At 39.1% G+C, this 24,487-nt stretch overlaps 2 protein-coding genes across 2 annotated transcripts in view; one reads left to right on the top strand and one right to left on the bottom strand.

Moving 5' to 3' along the window:
- KIF15 (kinesin family member 15) overlaps positions 1-12,104 on the bottom strand; it is a gene marked incomplete at both ends in the record, with an annotated part of 34,807 nt that extends 22,703 nt beyond the window's left edge. Inside the window, 12 exons of the mRNA XM_082276722.1 lie at positions 416-507; positions 2,193-2,316; positions 2,791-2,913; positions 4,169-4,294; positions 4,393-4,602; positions 5,265-5,444; positions 5,832-5,929; positions 6,065-6,102; positions 7,205-7,281; positions 8,443-8,626; positions 9,852-9,894; positions 11,864-12,104. Of these exons, the coding sequence (XP_082132848.1) occupies positions 416-507; positions 2,193-2,316; positions 2,791-2,913; positions 4,169-4,294; positions 4,393-4,602; positions 5,265-5,444; positions 5,832-5,929; positions 6,065-6,102; positions 7,205-7,281; positions 8,443-8,626; positions 9,852-9,894; positions 11,864-12,104 (1,536 nt within the window). The remainder of the gene's footprint in view (positions 1-415; positions 508-2,192; positions 2,317-2,790; positions 2,914-4,168; positions 4,295-4,392; positions 4,603-5,264; positions 5,445-5,831; positions 5,930-6,064; positions 6,103-7,204; positions 7,282-8,442; positions 8,627-9,851; positions 9,895-11,863) is intronic.
- Positions 12,090-24,221, top strand: KIAA1143. The gene is made up of 3 exons (XM_082297143.1): positions 12,090-12,210; positions 14,224-14,383; positions 21,748-24,221. Exons 1-3 carry the CDS (start codon positions 12,103-12,105, stop codon positions 21,957-21,959), a joined length of 480 nt encoding a protein of 159 aa, XP_082153269.1. The 5' UTR covers positions 12,090-12,102; the 3' UTR covers positions 21,960-24,221.
- Positions 24,222-24,487: the final 266 nt, after the last annotated feature.

The raw sequence follows: 24,487 nt of genomic DNA, 5'->3' as shown, positions 1-24,487 counted from the left end.
TGGGTACTCCAAGAATCACTGTTCTTATTCTGTTGAAGACTAAGGCCAAGGCAGCATTAAGTACATCAGCCTTTTTCTCATCCTTTGTCACTATCTTTCCCCTGGATCCAGTTACAGCTGGATTTTCTCTTTAGCCCTCCTTTTGTTGCTAATATATTTATAGAAACATTTTATGGCAGTGGCCAGTTTAAGTTCGATTTAGGCTTTGGCCCTGCTAGTTTTCTTGTAGTCCTCCTGAGCACTACAGATTTTATCTCAAATGTCATTTGACTAAGTTCCCTTGTTAGCAAACCTTATTATCTTTTGACAGAGTATTTTTATTCAAAACCAAGGAAAATCATTAAGAGAGTCAGTTTCAATATGCTCTCACCAGAAAGTACACTGAATGCACTTAGAAATATCAGTTCTTTCTTACCTTCTTCTCACCTTCTGATTTCTCCCAAAACAACATTGCTTCGAGAAAGCTGCTCATGTAATTTATGTTGTTCTTGCCTTTTTCAACAGCATCTGTAGGGGAAGTCAAAGAAACAAATGCCATATTTATTAAAATACCACTTAGCCAGGTTTTTCTACATACATAACACGACAATTGTGTAAAGAAAATTTGAATAATTCTTTGAACAGTGTAATTCTTCCACAAAGATCATGTGGCATACCCAGAGCACACTGTTTGGACAGTAATTCCTAGTCACCTGCAAGTGCTGATAAAGAACAGAGCTAATATACATAATTGTATAATTAACAAAGTTGTTCAAGCATTAAACCGACTTGCAATGAACTTTTATTAAAATAAAAGAATCAGTCTGTTCAGCTAAGCATATCTATAAAATGCAAATTCCCTCCGAAATTAATTTGATGACACTAACCCATTATTAGCATTATTAGTACAGTTTGTACATATTAGAAGTGGACTGACTCGTTTATGAGAAGGAAATTTAGGAAAATAAGCTTGAATTATGTGGACAATTAGTGGCTTAATCTGGAAGGAAAGTGTCCACACAAGGGATTAAGAGGGTTTAATAATCCATTTAGAAATTAATTCAAAATAGCATTTCTGAATATTCTAATGCAGACAAGTCTACTTATTTATGGAATACTAATCACTAGTATCTAGGTGCATAACTACGTTATCATAATTTAATATATTTTAAAATGCCATCATGTTTCTGAAGTAGCTAGAAAGCAGATTTTATGTTTGTGTGATTGAGTATTACAAACAATTTAAATGCACAGAACAAACACAGCTCTGATACATTAGGTTCTGCTCAAAACTCCTCCTTAGTGTTTAAGCATCATACTTGTTCTCCCTCAGAACTCTATCACGGGTCTAAACATTGAGCCCTCTGTCAATATTCATGTATTCATGAACCATGAGTCAGTGTCCTACCTCATCACTGACTTGTTTTTACCGGTTAAACATGTATGCTAACACAGAAGTAGTTTTTCCTTAGGAAAACTCAACCCCAGATGCTTATATTATATTAGACAAGGCTTTCTATTTTCTGTTGTAACTTCTCTTGCTGTATCTTCTATTTCTTGGCAAGGTCAGGAAAGAGTTGACTCACGAGAACAGTAAGAGTTACAAAGTTTACCACCTTGCAATCAAACATTATGAAGCAGCACATTTCAGTGAGAAACATACATACTAGGAAGCTCTGCTGGGATTTGTATTGCAGATAAAATAGCCCAGTGAGAAGCTTATTGAAAATCACCTAAAAACTCTATTTCCATCTTACACTGAAATCAAACATCTACTGAAAGTAAGCATCCCTCTTAGGTTCTTATGGAACGGGCAAAAAAAAGGGAAGAGGCGGAAAAAAAAATCCAGTTCCAAGCTTAAAAAGAATGCAACATTGTGCCTTCCCTCTGACCTAAATGGACAAGGAATCACATGCAAACTTTTGGTCACTTAAAGGATTAGGCAGCATATCTCTTCTGAAGTGGAAGAATATCTAGGTATCATAATAAAACCATAGTCCAGTACCCGAACTTATGAGGAAGAAAACAAAACCACGTTAACAAATTCTACAAGGTATCAGATACAGGTACAGGAAATGGGATCCATAAGGAAAATGTGACCCCTACAGGTCAGTTCCTACAAAAATATTAATTGTTCAGAAACTTAATTAAGGCCCTCAACCTTCTAGGCTACAGAAGTAGCAAATTCTCTCTCCCTCACCTCCAGCTCTTACCTTGTGATACAGAAATACTGCACACAGATGGCACTGAAGTAAGTTGAGCAAGCTGCTCTTTCAACTTCTTGACCTCAGCTTGCAGCTGGCTCACATTTCCTTGTGTGTCTTCATTTACTACAGCCTTTTATAAATAGAAGAAAATTAGGAAAAGGTGTAAATAAAAAACTTACATGATAAGAGAAAACTCAAAGAATGCAAACCAGTAAAATTACTGAGAACTCTTTCCATCTTAGGAAAGGAAGAACTCATGGGAAAAGCAGAATTCCATTTGCTGAGAAACCAGCAAGTTGTACTTCAGAGAGAATTAGAGGTTAAAACATGTAACGTTTTCTGCAGAATTTTGTCTGGACCTTTTTCACCAACAAAGCAATATATACCAGCAACAATTTCAGCTAAATGCCAACATGCTTTTAAAAACCCCCTCATGAGAAATTACATTTTGGGCACTAGGATTTATATAGAACTAGTTAACAGAAATAACATTAAATCAGAAATTTTTATGACAATTTATATTTTTAATAAAGATTTACTTTTTACTTTTCTAATGAAAACAAGCTCTGAGAACAAGCAAAGAATATATGCTATTAACTCTTACCTTGTTTTTAATCAACTTTGCTCGCTGCGCAAAATTAAGAGTGGACAGTGTTTCACCAAAACACTTGGATCCTGGGTGAACATTTGCAATTATACACGTTTTTGCATTACCACCAAGAGAATCCTATTTGAAAACATGGAAGTTAGTTTTATTTGCATGTTTTTGCTGACAATAAGAAGCCATCACCTAAAAGATACTGTGTATAATTTTGAACAAATTGCAGAAAGAATTTCGTTTAGCAAATATCCACACAGAAGGCAAGTTTCTTAAATTTTATTTCAAATGTGGGTATAAAGGATGCAACTGTAAATAAAGACTCTATTTAGGTCTTCAAAATCCTGACTATATTACTGAACAAAGTGAGATGCTTTCTTCATCTGAACAGCAAAAAGAGGAAAAAATTCTAAACAGAAAATAATTTTGGTAATTAGCAGATTAATGTTCACACTACTTTCAACATCATCTGTTGATTGTTCCAACCTTCTGGTTGCAGCTGTCAAATGAACAAAATCACAAACCAACAGATTCTTGACCAAGAATGTAAAAGGATCATCTCCCTTTTACATGTGTATCTTCAGCTATTTCTGTGCTGTTACATAAGTAGCTCTCAAATCTCAGGAGGAGGCAGCAGTAATACCTAAAGACTGAAAGTCTGGTACTACAAAATAGTCCACAAGCCTCAATGGCATTCTCTCTCTCCCTCTCTAGTAGAGAAGATCATGTTTGTGGACATCTTTGCAGTACAGACACCTCAAAAAATAACCATTTAAAGTAACAGCTCACAAAGTTGTAATTCTCTTCCAATTTCTATGTATTTTGGGTTACATTGGAAGAACGTAATTCCTCAGAGTCTCATCAATCTATATAGAACTGGGATGGAACACCGAAAAAGTCTGCTGTGATCACAATACTGTGTTGTAATACAAATACTGTATTGCGTACAAATACTGTAATACAAAAATATACTACAGATATTCACGTACTCTTCACAGAATTTTGGTGAGTGCTGACATTCAACAAGCACACATAAGCTAATTCTGGAAAGCATGTCAAATGTTTCAACACATCTCTAAATATTACACTTTGATACACATTATTTCCCAAATTATAAGGATGAAAATGTGTGCTTTTTAAAATTAAAACTTCCAAATATGTAGTAGGAGCTTATAAGTATAAATAGATTTGTCTTCAGTCAAAAGCAAGAGATTGATTAGAAATCTGTTTAGGTTAAAAAGATATCTTTCAATCTTTCTTCCACTTGCCCAATATTGAAACAACTTTAATGCACTGGAGTTCAGCTTTTTATAGTAAAAAAGCCCAACCAAATATTTTTTTCTACATCCCAGGTAGCAGATAAAATCCAGAGGATATATATTACCCGTAGCAGAAAAGTGAGCTTGGAATCCCGGTAACAAATGTGTCTCTGTTTGCCATTGCCCACATCAACAAGCGCTGTGATTACTTGGCCCAGGCAGCTTAGTGATCGATTTATGTTACCTGCTTCCTAAAAAAAGAGGAGGGAACAAAGCAAATGGATTTGATGGATGGGACAGGGCCCTGCATCTGAAAGGAGAAAGATGTCACAGATACTACAGAACTAACCTTTAACCTCAGTCCTTCTGTATGGGTGTCTTTCTGTCTCTCAGATCCTGCCAAGTCTACCAGGTTGAGCAGGGAAGACCGAATGTTAACAACCTCGTTGTTTTTCTCCATGGATTCCACTGTGATAGTGAAAACTGCATGTGATCTGGAGGATTCTCTGTTCATTGAGGTCGAGGCTACACGACGGTTTCTCCAGCCTGTAGTTAATACCTAAGCATGAAAAAGACATCACAATTTCAACTGGGTCAGACTGTACTTTACATACAGGTACCATTCCATGCAACAGCTTTTAAAAATCTCAAGGATAAGAACTTTTTTACTGTTTTCCAATAGAAGTATCTTAAAAGTGAAAAAGATACAGCTACAGTCAATCTTAACAGCAGAACTTGTTATAATATCCACTACTTTTCTCCAAAAGTGCCATTGCTGTTTGAAAGCATAACATACCCCATACTAGTGTATGTTAGCAGTACACACACACACACACACACACAAAAAACCTAAAGTGATACAAATACTATGTGTATGTGTATTATTCATGGAGAAATAAACCTGACAATTCTGGAACACATGGTGCCCACTCAGCAGGAAATGTAGTTTTCTGTTGGTATTTCAGAGATGTGTAGGGCAAGCATTAGGGAATGATTTCTGTAATTGCCATTTAGGTATTCCAAACTCCAGAACTTCCTTGATTTCTTACAGGTATGGGATAGTTAGGAAGCATTGCCTTAAACTTTTTTACACTGTGTTTTGAAGCATGAAGATAGAGGGAGAAGGCATCACAGGCAAAAAATGTGCTTTAATCCAAGAGGAATATTTACCAAATAAGATTTAAGATGTATAGTCCAGACATTAAAAGTGCCAAAAAATACCTGGTATGCTTCAGCAGCAGATGACAACACCTGTTCAACAGCACCATCAACAAAGACTCCCTTCTTGATGTGTTCTCTGAGAAAGAGTCCAGCTGAAGCAGAATCTAGCAAGTCAAATATCTGTTCGTTGTAAATTTCAATAAATGAGCATTTGCAGAGAAAACTCTTTCCACTGCCAGCCTGAAAAACACAGTAATTTACACTATAAACAGTTGGGTTTTATTAAGTCTGTCATTGTATGGCAGCAAGTCTCTTTTCACACATACCTAAAGCTATTAGATTGCATGTATATTCTGCATACTATACATTTCTGATGCCCGGGTGACAACCAACATCCAGAAACCTAGATGCATTTTCAGACTCAAAATATAAACACACTGGTGTCTGAAGAAACAGTTACTATAATTTGGTAGAGTACTAGATGCAAGCATTTCTCATTAACAAATTTGATGCAAGATGGCAATAATCTTGGTAACTTAATGGCTGCACACCCAGTTTACCAACCCTAGCTAATCTTTACTGTGCAACATTACTTTCACTGCAATGGTAACTATAAAATAAATGTACCTTTTCCTTTTCCCGCTCAATTAGAAAAAATAAGTATTCAAAGCTCCGTGGAATTACACCTCTCAGACTGTGAGTGAAATTATCAGAATCAGATGGTCCTAAAGAGATTTTTAATGGAAAAAAAAATTAATTAGTACTACTCAAGATTAGCGGTTGACATGAGGAATACATCTCAAGACCAAAAAAAAAAAAAATTAAGAAACCACTGAAAGATTAATCTCTCATGCACTCACCCATCATAGTAAAGGTTTTTCCTGACCCAGTCTGGCCACTAACAAAAAGAAAGAAAATTGAGATTAAACTTTATTCTGGCTCTGAATTTTTCATTAATCTGCATCTCTTAAGGAGAAGTCAAAACTTAAAACAAACAAACAAAAACTTTTCAGAACAGAAGATCAGGAGATAGGAGCAAGCTGAGAAATCAGTCAGCTAAAAAGGTATAAAAATAGAACAACAAATTTTACCGATAAATCCCCTTTTGTCTCCCCTACCACCCACCACTTTCTTCCTAATTTCTGTTGGAAAGGGAAGTTAGCATTAAAATGAAGGCTTTCAAATATATACATTAAACTAATTTTTGGGTCAATCTTTTGAGTTTTATGTCACTCAGTAGTGCACATTAGGATATATCTGACATAAAAGTATTTTTTTCTTTTACAGTTTATTTTTTCTAATGTAGTTATTGCTCATGCTAGAGAAACTTCAGGGCAATTGCATTTTATTTTTCCACATTTGTATACTGAAACAAAGTGGACTTCATAGTTTTACAAAAGGTGTGCTACACTGAAAAAAACCCAGTAAGGTTTTGATTAGATTACCCCTTTAAGTAAGCATTTTCTGACTAAAGCGCTTCCTCAGTTTTCAAAATGAAAAAATACTGAGTTAATATAATGATATTCATACTACTAGTCATGGACATATTTCTACCTTGAAAATATCCTAAAAGTTAAAATTATCATTCATGAGTTTTCCCACAGGCAGCCAAGAGTCACCGAAGAGTTGAGCTAGCCAAGTATCAAGTTAAAGCAATTTTCATTCCATTTTACTATGGACATACTGAAAACCACTAGCCTTCTCTTTAACAGTACAATGTAACTCCTACTTTTTAAGCAAATAATAGTAAGATTGAAATGAGTTTACATATGCATTATTGAAAGTATAACATCTACATATAGATTCCTCCAAAAGAGGAGCAAGGAGTACCACCCAATATTGCAAGAATATTCCTTATGCTGTGCTGCAGTAAAAACTTTTAAAGCTTACTGTAACATTAGGCAGGCTCTGGCTCTTAAAACCACAACTGCTTATTAGCACAATCTCCTTAAATGTTGCCATTGCAATGAAATGACTTTAATTGCTATGGAATTACTTACTATGCAAAGATGGTTCCGTTGTAGCCATTCATACAAGATTCAACAATGTTTTTAGCCACGCTTGAGAACACAGACTCCTGGGGACAAGGGAAAGAGAAGGCACGTGGCACCACCTCTTTAAGTATCTTTTATATTGGTGTTTCCTATGCCATAACTTTATAGTGTATATAAACAGATGCATTCCTTAAGGTTAGACATGTACCATGACCCCTGGAATTCTCATAGCAAAACAATACATCCTAAGTCTTTGTGACATAAATCACACTCTCAAAAAATTGTATTCCTTGATAAACTCAAAGAGAAATAATAAAATTCAGCATCACAGTAACAGCTCCCAAAAATATAATACTAATTTTGATCCAGTGGTCTTGATTACGTTATGCACTTTATACCATCAGTAGGTCAGATGCCTGTGACACTTATGAAATCTAGTTAGCTTTCAACATTTGCCTCTGCACAATGGCACATTCAACAGACCTGCACAACTTAAGTCTCATCTACTTCCACATTTTTCTCTTAGATCTGCAAGGCAAGCCTAGCTACAAATAACAGCCTACAGCAGATGACGTTTTTCGGAGGTTTTGTTTTGTTTTTTTAACAGAAATGAAATGGAATGGAAGTCTTAGCAGAATTAAAATTATGTTCAGAATGTCGAACACAGTATTACAGAAATTAAGTTGAAGGATTTTATTTCCAGTATTACTTGCCCCAGATGAGCACTGCATCCATTTAAAAGGCAAAAGTATAAGAAGGAAATATAGTAAATGGAATAGAAACACTGAAGTTCCTTAAATGTGCAGTTTAAGTTCCTTAAACTAATGTGCAGGGCTAGGAGTTGAACTTGGTGACCCCTGTGAGTCCCTTCCAACTCAGCATATTCTGTGAAATCACAGCTTATATCAGCTTAATATCAGCTACTGACTGCCAGTTATTTTTATATGTTTGTCTCAATAGGAAGATTTATTTTCTGTCTATGGTGATAGATACAATGTTTACAAACAAAAACTTCAATTTTAATTCAAACTCCAATTAAAGAAATTAACAGCTAAAAAATATTACATCAAAATTGTTAGAGAGCAGAATTTAATGCAGCATTTCTGTACTATAACTATGTATTTCCAATCTGACCACGGCAAAAAATTAGATCTAATGCACTACACCTTTAGAAAAGCTTAGCATAATAATTGCCAAAACTTGGGCAGAAACTGCAGTGGTTATGAGATTCTGGAAATGATTACCTGTGTTGTTTCCATATTTGCAACATAATCAAAAGTGAAGATCTTTGGTTCAGGCTTTGAATGCAGGCGGATGGTATTTGATGAAAGAACAGATAAACACAGGCCTTGATCTCCATCGGTTAATGCAGGTCTGTCTGAAGGGGGACGTACCCTTACAAAAACTTTGATAACATCACCTTCAACACTAAATAAATATTTATGCATTAGATTACTTTCAAATAGATCTAGCAGCTGTCTGATAAAATTAAATCACAGCAATCAGATTAAGCATGTGAAGTCTTAGAAAAGTCTGTCCTGAAACCATACTACTTGTACAGGAACATCATCAATTCACTACAAGACCAGTTAAAGGTGAAAATGTGGCAGATTGAAAAAACAAAGAACATGCAGTTACATGCAATTTATTGCTGTGGCACCTAACTTTAGCTCTAAAAGAACACATTGCACAGTAAACTTGAGATGTCCTTCTTACTCCTGGAAGTTTTAATGGACAAATGAAGCAGATAATGCTAGAGTCCAGCAAAAAAGTTATAATTTTTCTTTGGTGCTCACAAGAAGGGAAAGAAGAATCAATTCTTGAACAATGAATCAAATAAAGCATAGCAAGTGCCTGCATCTAAAACATCCCTAACCAATTTCATCACATTTATCAGTTTTAATACGTAACTGTACATGACTTACATTAAGACTCTGAGAAATTCCGCCATAAATTCCAATACACCCATAAAATATTAAAGAATTAAATTCTTACATGAAGTGGTAGCAAGCTTGGATTTGCTTTACTTCTCTTTTTGAGAAGTTTTAGCAGGAGGGTGTTCTAACTGTTATTTTTACTTTTGGTATACAAGAGCAAGGAAGAGAACAGTTTTAAAAGTGGAGAAGGGTCTCCATGAATGAAGTGTGCAGTTGGGTAGTGGCAGAGGAAAGGGCTAAGGACACAAGCAGCAGCTGAGAAAGGGAAGATGTTATACTGTATTTAAGACACACAAAATTAATTTGCTAAATGTGCTTTTGTTGTGTGACATTATTCTGAGTTGTGGCACAGTTTACACTTGGAGGAGGGCCTCTTAGTTTTTGTTTTAGTTTAGGGCTTCCTCACAGGATTGAAGTTCCTAGTGGAATATTTCTTCAGATAAACTCTAGAGTCCAGCTGCAGAATTAGTGGACAAATGAGAATTTATTGCATGGCAGCATTCCAAGAGGAACCCAATATGTCAGCACAACAATTTTATTATGAGAACTTTTTTTTAAAATCTGTAAGGATGTTAGGAGAGAAAGGCAGAAATCTTAGGCAGGAAAAGATTGAAAGAAAAACCTTTAAACTATTTTACAAAGTTATGCTAGGTTTTGTTTGCACCTTCTGTGCAATGTGATTGATAATATATGGGAACTGGCCAATATTATTTTACCTAGGTGAGTTCAACAACGATATTGAAGAGTCACGCAAATCTCCTATAAAAGAAAAGGGAGACATACAAAAATTAAAATAAAATTACTGCTCAAAACCCCCCATCTAAATACAAAATCCTGTAAGCAGTACAGAGGGAAATAACTGGAGAGCCTTATAAATGCAGACAGAAATGCATGAATATATTTGGTAATTATCTTCTTTTGGCAAAAAGAAGAGAGGTAGAGAAATCTCCAGTCCTGTAACGTGAACAGGCACACACTTGTCAACGTGTGTGCAATCAGTAGGCTCCTAAGTCAATGTATATAAGATTTTGCAAGTGTTTTGGAGAATTAAAAACATAAATGCTGATAGTATTACATATTCTATTATACTTTAAAAATAGCAAACTTAATGCAGATACACCATTAAAGCACGATTTAACTTTCCTGATGTGACTGCAAAACCTCACTATCCTAAACCAGCACAACTGAGCAGCTGTATTACTTTTACTTCTGTGAAAATTAGTCACCCTGTAATGAATAAAGATATCTTGTACATATCTGGAGCACAAGTCTTATGAGGAGCAGCTGAGGGAGCTGGGGTTGCTTAACCTGGACAAAAGGAGGCTCTGGGGAGACCTTATCATTCTACAACTGCCCAGAAGATGGTTGTAGTCAGGTTGGGGTCAGACTCTTCTCCCAGGTAACAGGACAAGAGGACACAGCCTCAAGCTGTGCCAGGGGAGGTTCAGGCTGGACATCAGGAGGAATGTCTTCACTGAAAGGATGAACAGACTTTGGAATGGGCTGCCCAGGGAGGTGCTGGAGTCACCATACTTCGAGCTGTTTGGAGTGGCACTCAGTGCCATGGCCTGGTTGACAAGGTGTTGATCAGCCACAGGTTGGACTCCATGATCTCAGAGATCTCTTCCAACCTCACTGTGATACAAGCCTCATTTTGCACAGTTTCAGATTTCAAGGAGATATTACCCCATAGGTAGATAAAGTGACTTATTTTTTACATAAGGGTGAATCTGACATGGAAGTACAAAATATAGTCAAAATATTAACTAAGTAAAAAAATTGCATTTAGAAAATAAGCACAATAACAATGAAAGATAATGCATCAAAATATTCCAATAACAAAGTTTCTATAAAATCTTTAGAAGAACACAGGGGTTTTTGTAGGAGGATCGTCTTTAAAAGCAGAATGAACAATGGTGTGCAAAGGTGCTAACCTTCTCTTTGACATTCATACTACCTAAATATCCTGCTGCTGCATGAGCTTTTTGCGTGCTGTTTTGACTTATCCAACATCTGAGAAATAATTTAGCTTCCAATTCAGTAATTTATTCTTCAATTTCATAAGTTATCAACGAAAGGAGTGCATTTTAAAACTGAAATCAGACCAATAGGTACTTGCACAGCCCTGGGAATAGCCTGAAGTTGTGTCAGGGGAGGTTTAGGTTGGATATTAGGAAGAGGTTCCTCACCCAGAGGGTGGTCGGGCACTGGAACAGGCTCCCCAGGGAAGCGGTCACAGCACTGAGCCTGACAAAGTTCAAGAAGTGTTTGGACAACGCTCTCAGGCACATGGTGTGACTCTTGGGGATGGTGCTATGCAGGGCCAGGAGTGGGACTCGATGATCCTTGTGGGTCCCTTCGGACTCAGCTTATTCCGTGATTCTGGGAAAGGGCCGGCTCCCAGGTACCCCGACACCACCGGGGGCAGCGCTCTGCCGCGCAGGCACCGCAGGGCAGAACCCCCAGGGCATCAGCCGCCCGTGGGGCACCGAGCACCCTCCACACGGTCGCACCTGGCCCCGCTGGTTCTTACACACGGGTGATGCCCCTCCAGGGGACGGGACGGGGCGGGGCGGCCCCCCGGGCAAAGCCACCCCCCTGGGCAGAGCCGTCCCCCGGTCCCCCTCTGCTCTCCGAACGGCGGGCACATCCCCAAGCCCCTTCCCGACCGCCCCCACTCACCTCTCACGCCGGGAGCCATGGCCACTGCAGCCCCAACAACCCCCACCCACCCGCCGCTTCAAAATGGCGGCGCCTTTGAATTTGGCGCTCAGCGGCGCGGCCCCGCCCCCTGCCCGGGGCCAGCGCGGCCGCCGCCATTTTCCTCCGCGCCCTCTTTCCCCGCCATTGGCCGGGAGCGCCCGCGCCCCCGTCACGTGCCGGAGGCGTTCCGGAAGGGAGGGCGGGCCTGTCGCGTGCCGCCCGGAAGCGCGCGAGGCGAGGGGCGCGGGGGCGGTCGCGGTCGCCATGAGCAAGAGGAACCAGGTCTCCTACGTGCGGCCGGCCGAGCCCGCCTTCCTCAGCCGCTTCAAGCGGCGGGTCGGGTATCGGGAGGGCCCCACGGTGGACACCAAGGTAACGCCCTGGCCCGGGGGTGGGAAGGGGCAGCGCCCGCTTCATGGCGCTTTCCAAGCTTCGATGCCCGCCCATCCCCGCCCCCTTCCTTCTCCCGTAGCGGGCGGTGGGGAAGCAGCATTCCAGGGCTTTGTAGTGCAAGGGGGAGCCGTAGTTACCCGCTTAAAACTGGCCGAAATCGTCTGTCTAACTTGTTTTTTCTTCTGTGTTGGCGGATCAAAACAACTGCGACAGGTCTGAGCAAGGCTGCTGTGCTGGCCTTGCGGAGCAGCCGCTTCAGCCTCTCCGTGCCCGACCGGGCTGTGGAGGCACCGGGGGAACAGCGGTGTGTCCCACCTTGAGCTGGCCTTTAAAAAGCCCAGGAAGGAGGGGGGCGGTGTGGAAAAAGTGTTCCAAAAATACAGTAATTTTTTTTTTTTTTGGAAAGGAGTTAACATGGGCTCTAACTGAAAGAGGGAAAATTTAGGTTAGATATATGGAAAAAAATTCTTGACAGTGAGGGTGGTGAGACAGGTTGCCTAGGGAAATGATGGATGCCCCATCCCTGGAACTGTTCAAGGCTCGGCTGGATAGGGCTCTGAGCAACCTGGTCTAGTGGGAGATGTCCCTGCCCACGGCAGGAGGGTTGGAACTGGATGATCTTTAAGGTCCCGCCCAACCCAGACCATCTTGCTGTAGGTCCGTGGTCACGACCTGCGGTGTGATGGCCGGAAAGGCAGGGCAGGGGCAGTAGGGTCTGAACTAGCTTATTAAACGGCAGCCTTTCCTGAGGCACAGTTTTTTTCTGCTTCCAATATGCTTTTGCATGTGTTTCCCTCTAAGTAGGGTTTTACAGATTACCTTAAGAATGAGCCCATCATTATTGTGGTATAGCTCGTGTAAAACTGTTCTTTTTGATGACTAGGAAAACTTGAGCTGTAGCGCTGTTTGTGCAGTTATGTTGTTACCTAGTCTTACTTGTACAAATGTTTGGATGATCCCAGCTCGAACTTTATGTTGCCAAAAATTAACTTAGTGAAAAAACCTCTCCCTTTCCCAGTGGAGGGATTTGAGTTGTACTTGTGCCACTGTGAATTTACAAGCTACTTAGGAAAATACCTTTTACTGCAAACAATGTATTGAATTTCACCACTGGCTCCATGTGCCTGTATTGCCTTTTAAGGTTCATTTCAAGTATACTGTGGATCTTGAGCTAAGAAAGCCATGACCACCTGACCTCTCCAGGGTGGTCAGTAAAGTAATAGTCACAATGATTTGTTAAACAAAACACACTTCACAAGCTGGAATTTCAGATAAAGTGTGCCGTTAATAAATCTAGTGCAAACTGTTTCACTTCATAAGAAAGACTACATTTTGTCTTATCTCTTGGTAAATTCAGTGGATTAAAATAATACTGCCTATATGTTTCCTTACAAAATGAAGTTCTCAGTTCCTCTAATATTGCCAAACTTCAGGTTGCTGCACTGAGGTTTACATGGCAGAAGGTTTATTTAAAAAAAAAAATTATCCCAAATGATTCTCCCGTCTCAGTGCACAAGTTTGAGAGAGTAGAAACAGGAGTATGATCTTCCTTGTGTCAGTGCTGCTTACAGTGATTTGCTTAGGCAGGTTTGATAACCCAGCCACCATGGACCACATTTCCCTTTGTGCTGTTTTGAGTGCAGCATAGAGGGTTCAAATATGGACCCATGCATTTAAAGTTTTTCTTAGTGCTGCATGGCAGACAGTGCCTGTATAGTCAAGATGGTGAACAAAAGGAATGATTTCTCACTTTCCATGTCCTTGCTGTTCCAGTGTCTTAATTGAAGGAGCCCATAATCCCATGCTGGCTTTTTCAATGGGAAGCCATGTCTCAGTGATAGAATTGGAGTGTCCTTTGGACAACGTGTGTTGGGAGGGCCCGGCGCTGGCAGCCAAGTCTCCTCAATAACCCTTCTGCAAAAGTGAAACCAAAGAGGACTGGCCCACAACTGGAGTGATTATCTGAATGGCTTTTATTTCTCTCTTGTCCAGAGAGAACAGCTTCCCCTTGCGGATGATGACAGTGACAATGGCAGTGACAGGGAAGATGAGCAACCTCAAGTGGTGACACTGAAGAAAGGGGACTTGACTGCTGAAGAAGCAATGAAAATTAAACAGCAAATCAAAGAGGCCTTAAAGTCAAATGAATCAGGTGAATTTCAAACTACTAATTTCTTGCTTTGTGTAGTCAAAGAGATAACCCATAAAAGGGGGCCTGATATTTGCTCGGTTTTCTACCATTTAATACTGTCTTTGATTAGTTCTGAATTTTTCACCTAAATAATTTGTACTTGTGGCTCCTAATCTTAAGTCATTAAGTACATATTCAGGATGTCTGGCTTTTTATAATTATGTAGTTGGGTACTTCTTGATTGTGCACCATCCTCCCTCTAAATACCCCCTTAAATTAATTTTTTTTGTTGTATTATTCCAGTGCACAGTCTTTTGACATCACCTGTGATAATTTTTTAACTCATTGACTAGTTCAGCCAAATTTGACAGTGGAGTGGATGTTTTAAAGGTAATTGTGTGAGTTCATAAAAGAGAGTGTCAGGGCAGAGGGATTCAGGTCTGTCTTCAGTGGAAAGAATGGCAAATGTTTGGCTTGGGAACATATTAGCTGACTGGTCCATGTTATTACTTGCTTAAAATCAACCCCAGTATGTGTTGTGACTTGCAAACATATTAAGCAAAACTAAACAGATGGTACAATAGTGCCAAAAACCAGCAAGGTCCAGAAAAAAATGTTTCTTTGCTAAAAGAACTACCCAGAATGGAAAGATGGAAGCCGTGTGGGAGGGACTGCTAAAGTTTGACAATAATGATGTGAAACTGCACCTGATGGATATGGTTATGTTAAGAATTTCTCTCAGTATTCATCATTCAGATATGATTAAGTGCTTTGAGTGTCCAGAAACTTCAATCATCACACAGGGTGTGATGAAATGTAGCTTTATCTTTTGCTGACAGAAGACTTGACAGATTGAATGTAGCTACTACTGTCTCTAGTGGAAATGTCTTGACAATTAAGAATATAGGACTGGAACCTCACAAGTATAAAATAGGTGAATCATAGAAACTGGATGTCTTCTGTGGTTAGCCATTATGGCTACTTACAAAAGCTGCCAATTGAATTTAGAGCCCACTGTGAGGCCTAGCACATGGCTATCAATATGACATCCTTAGCTTCTCTGTATGCCATTCGGATTTGAAAATTCAAGTTTGTGCTGCCTCTGTGTAGATGTATGTGTTAAAGTTTAAATGGTATAAATGGCCAAGTCAGTAACAGCAGTGGGAGAAAATATGTTGAGAATCTTACATTTTTTGAAAAGCAGATTGATGAGAAATCTTTAAGTTTTAATAACGTAGGTTAGCTTGAAACTGAATAGAACTGCGTCCTATTTGTTTCTGCAGGTAGATATGTATTTGTTAGGTCTAAGCAGGTATATGACTTGAACTCCTCTGAGAATATATGTTCAGCTTTGGCCTTACTTCCTGGTGTCTTCTTACTGAAGTGTAATGCATATAGATGCTTCGTGTTGCAGTTGCTAAAGTCATCACACAATTTCTTTTCACCCTCCTAGTATTGGGAGAAGTTTCAACTTATTGGAAAGAAACGTCATGGTTCTTTCTGAGCATTGGCTTCCTTTTCATATAAGCAACTTGAACTTTGAATGATCACAGTAGGAGGAAAAATGATTTTGTAAGGCTGCGCAAAAAGAAGTAGTCGTCCATGAGAATCTATTGAGGTGGAGTCCATGCTGTGAAAAAAGTCCAAAACAGCTACGAAGCTGAATACAGTGTGAAATGGAAGTGTATTTGAATAGAGTGACTGAACTTATTTGGTGGAAAAAGACCTTCCTAAGACATAATTGTATGTAGTGAGGATGGCAGTATTGAGTCCCTGTAGGACTTTGTCACCTCTGCTTATTACCCCTTCAGCCCTTCAGTAATAACTTGCATTTGGAGGAAAAAATCCACAGAAGTAGGTAGCAGGAGTGTTGGGGACTGCTGCCCTCTGTTCTGCATTATTGTGTTACTATTCATTCATCTGCCTTTGCAGTTAATATGAGGTCTTCGTGTCCTTTTCCTTTTTATGGCTTATGGGAATAAACAGGGTAAGTGCTACTGTGTTCCTCTGCTATGGAGAGAACCCAGTGTGAAATTTTCAATGAAGGAAGGTGTGTGTGACTATGCTACAGCTTGCTGAAGGCTTTTTTGCCTTTTGGGCCATTTTTGCACTGTCAGTCTGACCTCTAGCTTTAAATTCTGCTTTCTAGTCTGAGGCAGGTGTTTAGACATCTGTTTACTTCCAGTTTAATAAAAAGAATGTTGAGTAACGTGAATTTCTTTTATTTTTTTTGTCTGAAAATGGGAAGTATAAAGAAAGTTTGGTGCCGCATGACTTGGTTGCATTTCATGTTGCTTTGATTTTTATCCCAGAGTTGAAAGTCAAATTAATTTAATGGCTAATAGTGGACCATACTATATAGCCCCAACTTAGATCATTAGTGAAATTACATGAAGCTGTAAAGGTAATAGGAAAGTAAATTTTCCAGCTGATAATCTTCCTTTCCAGCATGCATCCATGTTGAGGCACTTTGATAGCTCCTAAGAAATGTGTTACTAACTATCTGTTGTGAATGCAATTTTTCAAAACATGAAAAGTACTCAGTTTTAAAGTTCTGCCCTCTCCTCTTTTAGATCTGTAGTGATTGTCTTAATTTGAAGGACCTTGTCTTCATATTTAGGATTGTGATTTTACTCTAGAATTTCCGTATTTCATTTACATACTTTCTCCTTTGTTTTCTTCTATAACCTTTTTGACATGGCTACAGTTTTTGGTGGTTTTGTGTTGGTATTTTTTTTTTTTTTTAACTTTAGACACCAGATGTTCCCATGACTTGCATTTTCTTTTATAGATGAATAATACCTTTTGTGTTAAACACTTTTGCATTAATGTGGTAAAACCAGCTGATTAATGTCCTAGCTGCACTTAGTTGCCTCCTAAGGCAGAGCAAATCCTAGTGAAGATTTTCTCTCGGCTTCTGCAAGTAGAGAGTCACAGGGATCTTTTTTATTTAGGACCAAACTTTTCTTATATGAGAAGAAGCCCTTCTATATTGAAATATTTTTCTCCATGGAGCAGAGACTTAGAAGCTTTTTAAAAATAAGTAGTTTGTCTATCGGCAGTGATTTTGCTTAATGTTTTATGCATCATTTTATAAATTGTCACTGTTGGTTCAGAGACAAAGAAAAATGGTCTTATGAAAAATTAAATTTGCACGAAAGAAAATATGTCAATTACTGCAAGATAGTTTATCCCAGCATTCGTTATAATCTATTAAATCAATTTTTTTTCCCTAGTGCTTTTCTACTTCATATGGCCTCTGGGACACTAATTTATGCAGATGACCAAATTTGGGAAAAGGTATCCTTTCATGTTCAAAGCCATATAATATTTTTCTTGTTTCATTCTGTATGCTGGGTTCTGAGGAAGGACAGTAGAGAAAGAAGATGAGGAGAAAACAGTCCGTGCTGTTTTGGCTATTGGAGCTCTTTCTGAATAGGCACAGGCTGCTCTGATTAAACAGCTGTTCTATCCAATACGTCTCACAGAGTTAATGGTGTTGTTCATCATGTGAAGTAGCAGGAACCTAAATCAAAGCTAACTTTGCAGTATTTAAGTAAGAAAAACTTTCCAAGTGTTCTCATATACAGTTGAGACTGACTGCTGGAGCAAGACTGGCCTTCTTATCTTCAAACCACCAGTGTGCCAAATTCCTGGAGTAAATGCTTCCAAAGGCGTACAGAGAGAATGGGTGGCCAGAAAGCACTGGAAGGGGCATCTGAAATGGCTGACCTGAACTTCTAGCCTTAGAAACCATTAACAAATTTGCCAGATTATTGTAAATTTTTTCCCAAACCCCTGTCTTTGGGTAGATGTATATGGTTTCCAGTGTTCCTCCTGCTGTTCCTGACAGTTTAGTGGCATTTGTTTCCTGTTGTTGCCTCATTGACCCATGTGGACATTGCTAACTACACAAATGACTACTAAATAGAAAAACCCTGTAAACTGAAGAGCAATATTTCTTTTTCAGACGCTCATTTCTACTTTTATTGTAATATATAACTTGAAATTAAAAGAAAAGAAGAGATTTCTGACTTTGTGACTTCTTAAATTGATGTCACTTGTGAAGTGAGTTTTCAGCTCAACATCTGACTGTTGGTCAAGGAGTGTAAAAGTTTGTGATCCAAGTAAAAAGCAGCAATGACTAAGAACAGTGGGAATTTGAACTACTAGTGTAGTTTTTGACTCATTTTTCAGAAGTGGATTTTATTATTTCTCCTGTAGTGCTTTTATGTATTTTACTTTGTGTATTTCAGTTTGCTTACCAGAAATCCCGCTTTCCATAATTTGTAATACTAACAGAATCTTCTATTAGGACTCTGTTTTAAAAGCTACCAACACTGAGATTGTTTCTTTAGGTTGGTTTTTTTTTTTTTGCATTGCTTAATACAAGTCAGTTTTTTGTAGGTCTTTGATGCAAACAAAAAAGATAGCTGATACGTAAGAACCTGGTGAAATTACAAAGGATAAAGTGAAGTTGTTTTACCAGCTGGAAAAGACAATCTTAACAAATCAACACAAATTTCTTGAACTGCTACATCAAATTCTTTCAAAAAGTGTAGTGTGTCTTCACTGTCTGCACTTGTTGGTAAGGCCAGGCCTATGGTGTTTCCTCATCTGCTTCATTGTTTGCCAAGCACTGCCAACACACATTGCTCTCTGAAGCTGGCCTGGTCTTCTTGCTGAAGGGAATGTCCTTGAGCATATAATGAAATTTTGACAGTGTTTAACCAGGCCAAGAGCTAAAATAATTTCCTTTGATGCAGAATAACCTGCAAATAGTATTGTGGCGCTGGAGGTCAGGGCTGAGCTAGTTGCCATTTTGGTGGAGTTTTTGAGCTTTGCTGTTTGTGCCCTTAGCTTATTTCATATTTAAATTCATATTGCAAAGGTATTTACCAGTTTCTCCATCTGGTTGGCAAAATGAAATTATTTTGTGCAGTTCACAATGTGGGCAGCAGGACAGTTGTGTGTAAAATTAAAATTTCTGTCCTCTATTTTTCCATGGATTCCAAACACAGACTGTTTATCTGTTTTCTTTTGTGGATATGCTTTGAACTACATTTTTAGGGGTTAGGTTTTTAAATTTACCACTCTAAGAAAATGTAGTAATCAGTTTGTTAGAGAGTGTCCAGTGAGGTTTGATTGTTTTGCTCCTCATGCTTATCCAGTAGCTGGTTGTATCATTTCCACAGCAGTATGGGTACTATATACAGTTGGCACTCAGACTGGCTCCAGTACATAGACAGTTGTGTCTGCACATAAGGGAAGTTTTTCTTATAGGTCGACTTTTTTTTCCCCAGAATTTGGCTTATATTGTGTCTCAGACCTTATTTAAATTAGAAGATCTGTGTTTCCAAATAAACATTGTAGTTATGCAGCAGTTAGTAAGGGGAATAATTTGCTATTAAACTTCTGAGCCCAAAAATGGAGGTCCAGCTTCTGAGAAAAATGATGCATAGCGTATTCTGATTCACTAGGTGTAATATGCTTTCAGGAGTTCTATTTCCCTCCCAGAATTTACTGTAGGCCCTTCCTAAACTTCTGTGTCACATGTACAGCATGTAAACACCAAAGCTTTCTACGCACAGTTCTCAATGGATCCATTGAGAAGTATTCTTTTCATATCTACAGTTTATTATTGCTGGTAATTCCTTGTAACTATAATGCTTTTCTAATGTGCCAAGACTGAAATATTTTTCCCCAAAGCTGGTTAGTTATTTTCTGCATAGTAGTATTTTCTCATAAACTAGTATAGAATCATAGAATCAAGGAATTGTTTGGTTTGGAAAAGACCTCTAAGATCCACTGAGTTCCACTTATTAAACTTGCACTGCTTTGTTGCCACTAAACCATGTCCCCCAGGTACCACATGTTTTTTGAACAGTGCAAGGGATGGTGTTTCCATTGCTTCCCTGGACAACTTGTTCCAACCCTGACAACTCTCACAGTGAAGAAATTTTTCCTGGTATGCAATCTAAATTTCCCCATGCGGCCATTTCTCGTCCTATTGCTTGTTACTTGGGAGAAGAGACTGCTGCCTACCTCACTACAACCTCCTTCCAGGTAGTTGCAGATAGAGATAAGGTCTCACTTAAGCTCCTTTTCTCCAGACTGGACAACCCCAGGTCCCTGCTGCTCCTCAATAGGACGTGTGCTCCAGCTCATCATCTTATGCACCTCTTGGGAGTATTAATTCTATAGGAGCCACTGACAGAATTGATGCTTAGTTTTTCAAGCTCAGTTTCTTCTTAAAAAGGGGCTCTGAAACTTAAGGAATTCTAAGTGAAATTTCCTGCTGAAGTTGATGTCTTCATTTGTACCACACAACCCTTAAGATACCAGATTTATTAGTTGTATTGTTTTGAGAAGGCACTGAAAAGAGTTTCAGCCAGTGCTGTGTAGATAACACTGAAATGTTAAGTCTTCTGCCATAGTGCTGATATACTGAGGAATGAATTTGTGCTAAAGGGAAAAGTTATTTATTGGTTATAATTAAATAGCACATAATCTTGTCAAACACATTTCTGTTGAGTAATGAATTTCACAAAAGTAATTTAGGAAAAATATCTTGCACAGAACCTATGGCTCCTTAACATTCTGTCACATATACATTACAAAAATTGCAAACTACTGCAGCATGAGCCTTTGTGTCTGATTCACGACTTTACAATTACACTTTATCTTCCAGAAATACTGCCCTGATGCTGTTACTTATGCAGTAGCTTTCCCACTGCCTGATAATCATGGAAGGGACTTCTCCTGTTTTCAGGATCGTTGTCTGCTCCTCTGCATGTACTAGAGCAAAATCAGTCAGTTGGAATAGTTGGGTGATTTTGCAGATACAAAGAAACCCTGAAACTTTTATCCCTTATGATAATAAAGGGGAGGTTTATTACCATGTGATCTTTTCAGCTGTCTCAGCAGAACAGAATATATTAGGGAAAAAATGGTTTTTCTTGTACGTGTGCCATTTTGTTATTTACAGAGATGCCATGCATTTGTTGTCATGAATTCTACCAGAGTGAGAGGATCCTATGAAGTTATCCTCTCCATTTTGGTAAGCGGATGTGAATGGAATGTGTGGGAAAAGCTCTACTGCACACAGGCTCTTCTAAGTTAGAGCTCTGGTTAGTGAAACCCCATTTCTAATAGGAACTGCAGGAGGATGATCTTCAAGGGCTGGCTGCCATGGAGCAGGTGTGTGTTCATAAAGGACATTCATTGATACAGAATTTATGGCCGAAAAGTACATTTTCATGATAGTTGTATTCTCTCAGAGGTCTCACTGATCTTGGTCCAAGATCATAGTGGTTCAGGATAATAGTGAAAGTCTGTTTGTGAACATGTGCAGATGAGTTCTGACTTTACTCTCTTTATTACAGATGATGAACCAGAACCTGCTGATGGAAAAATTATGTTCAGGAAACCAGCCAAACGTTCATCAGAGAAGTGTTTGGACTTCAATGTAAGCTCAAGTAAGAAGATGAAAGAAGCAAAGAAAACTAAGAGGGAAGCAACTACTTCTCAGAGTACAGCTAAGCAAGTCAAAAACAGCAGTCTCCTCTCATTTGATGATGAGGAAAATGATGATTAGGGGTTGTATTTTTTTACCTTTTACTTGCCCTTCTAGAGACCTAAATAACATTGAGGGCTTTCATAGAAATTGAAGCATGGTGTCTGAGTTTTCTCTTACTTTGTTATTGTCCAACTAGAGAAATACAGTATAAAATTAGCAAGAGCTAAGTCTTTGCAGTTAGTTGGAACTGTATGTCATGTCTTTATTTTAAAAGAGAATTTAACCATGTATGTAAAAGCTATTTGAGGTCACAATGAGTAGCAAGATATACCTGTATATATTCAGCTTATAGATTTTCAATCAATCCATTTTAAAATGCCCTCCATTACTAAAAAGTATTTCCGAATAGCCTTAGTTGACAGTTGTGTGGTTTTTACCTGTTATTATTGACATTCAAGAGAGACACCTCATTGCTGTGGAACAGAGACTGAAGTTTTCTGTCTCGTAGCTTAACTTTTGTTAAGGTTCGCACAACCTTTGCATTTGTGATTTGCAAGATCAGCTCTTTGCAGAGCCTTGCAGTAAATGACGCTGCAGTTGCTGAAGTCATGTAGTCTTGATCCTGTCTTTGGTGCATTCAGTCTGAGAAACATCAAATTAGTTTGAATTGGTTGTGATAGCAAGGTATAAAGATTTTGATTCTAGTTGATGGTATCAACTAATACAAAAGAAGCCTAAACCATTAGAGATTGTGCAATTTGGTTTTGACACTGATGGGCTCAGTGGTTTGGTGGTGTTTTGTTTTTTTTTTTTTTAATTATATTTGTTCCAGTTGGCTACTTATGTTTCATAATTATTTGGGATCTCAGCTTGTTTAAAAAAATGTATTTCATCTTTAAACTGTGGAAAAGCATTAACTTAGTTTTCTTCAAGTAGGGGGGAAGTTGTAAACAGGGAATTTAAGTCAAGAAACACTAGCTGTTGTGTGTCTTGGTTTAAGACAGTTTCTGGGGCAGACACTCCAAAATGAGTTACTGCCCCTTTTAGTTGTAACTGCTCCCCTTTCACCAATTACCAGAGATGAAAGCAAGAACATATAAGTGAAAAAATAAGTTTATTAAGAAATGAATTAGCAACAGGCAGAATAACAGTAATCATCACTAGATACAAAGGTGCTGAATCCCATGGACTATCCAGGAACCAAGAAAACAAGGTAGCAGAGAAGTCCGTCCCCAAAAATGTTGGCCTTCATAAAAGACCATGTGGTCCAGGGGACAGAGACAAGCTGGTGGAGCAGCCCCTTCTCCTGACCATGTGGTGGAGAGAGAACAAGGGAAAAAAGCCCCACAGCATCTGACACTCTGTGATTATAAAAGTCCCTCTTCCCCCAAACAACAGCCAATGAGGAACAAGGACAAAACAAAAGGAAACCTGGACTCCAAAACCAATCAAATGCTGCTGATCTGTTTGCTCCACATCACCCAACAGGGTCTCTCTCCCGGCAGCGGCAGCAGCTCCATCAGCAGTGGCAGCTGGAACTGGTCAGCAGCTGGAACTCGTGGAGGGACTTGGCCTCCTCCTCAGCAGAAGATGACAGGCAGATGGCTGGGGCAACCTGGACTCTGTGCCCTCCCGCTTCAACTGAGTGCTGCTGGTGGGCTGGAGTGACTGTATGGAGCAGGAGCTGTTCTGTTTTTCCCACTGTGGTGCCATGGCTGGCCATCCTGGGTGACAACAATGAAAGAGAAAGGAAGGAAAAAAGGTCTGAAGAAAACATCCTTGTTGGCCCAGAGACCAAAACAAAGGGGAGCTTCTGCCTTGTGCTGCCTCAGCTTCTCAGTAGCTAGCAGAACGAAAGAGAGGCCTGTGTGAGTGTTGTCCTACTTTTAAAGGGATCCTGGCACCTCCTGCCTCCACGAACCTGGAGCAAGACCCTCAGGTTCTGCTTCTGACCCCCAGGTCGTAAAGGGAGAGTAACAATCTTGGCAGGTGGATGTAGAAAGAAAGCGACCATTTCAGCACCTTTTCTGTAACAGGATGTGCTGAAATTCAAAACGACACTGAGAGCTGATGGGATTTGGGAGAACACGGTGATGGAAATGTGACTAGTGACTTCGAAATTATTTGGATGTATGGTGTGTTCTGTAACCATATGAAACCAGTTCTGCTGTGTGACAGAACAGTCAAAATTATTCGGCCTGTAAAGCTTCGTTGAGGAGCAAATTTCAAGTTGCTGTGTGAAACAGCTGGTTTTAGTTTGTTCATCTGGTATTAAACAATAAATTATGTTTTCTTTTAAGTGGATCAAAGATATTTTAATAAAAATTGCAGTACATGAAATGAGATTTTTTTTTGCTGCCTGATATTGGAGCCTCCTGTACCTGTTGCCTATCTCTCTACATACCAGCTTCCTGCAGCATAACATCAGATGCAAGTCTGCACACTGTTTCACACCTTTTGTGTGAGTCTGTGTTACCCTGAGTTTGAAAATGAATAGATCTGTTGTCCTTTCAGAAAATTGAAACCAGACCTGTAAATGGGTATTAAAGTCTTGTTGCACTGGTCTCATATTAGAATAGTGAGAGAGGTACTGTGTGGCAACCTGA

Source organism: Coloeus monedula, assembly GCF_965178545.1.
Source record: "Coloeus monedula genome assembly, chromosome: 1".
In the NCBI taxonomy this organism is placed as follows: domain Eukaryota; kingdom Metazoa; phylum Chordata; class Aves; order Passeriformes; family Corvidae; genus Coloeus; species Coloeus monedula.
This window is presented reverse-complemented; position numbering and strand designations above follow the sequence as displayed.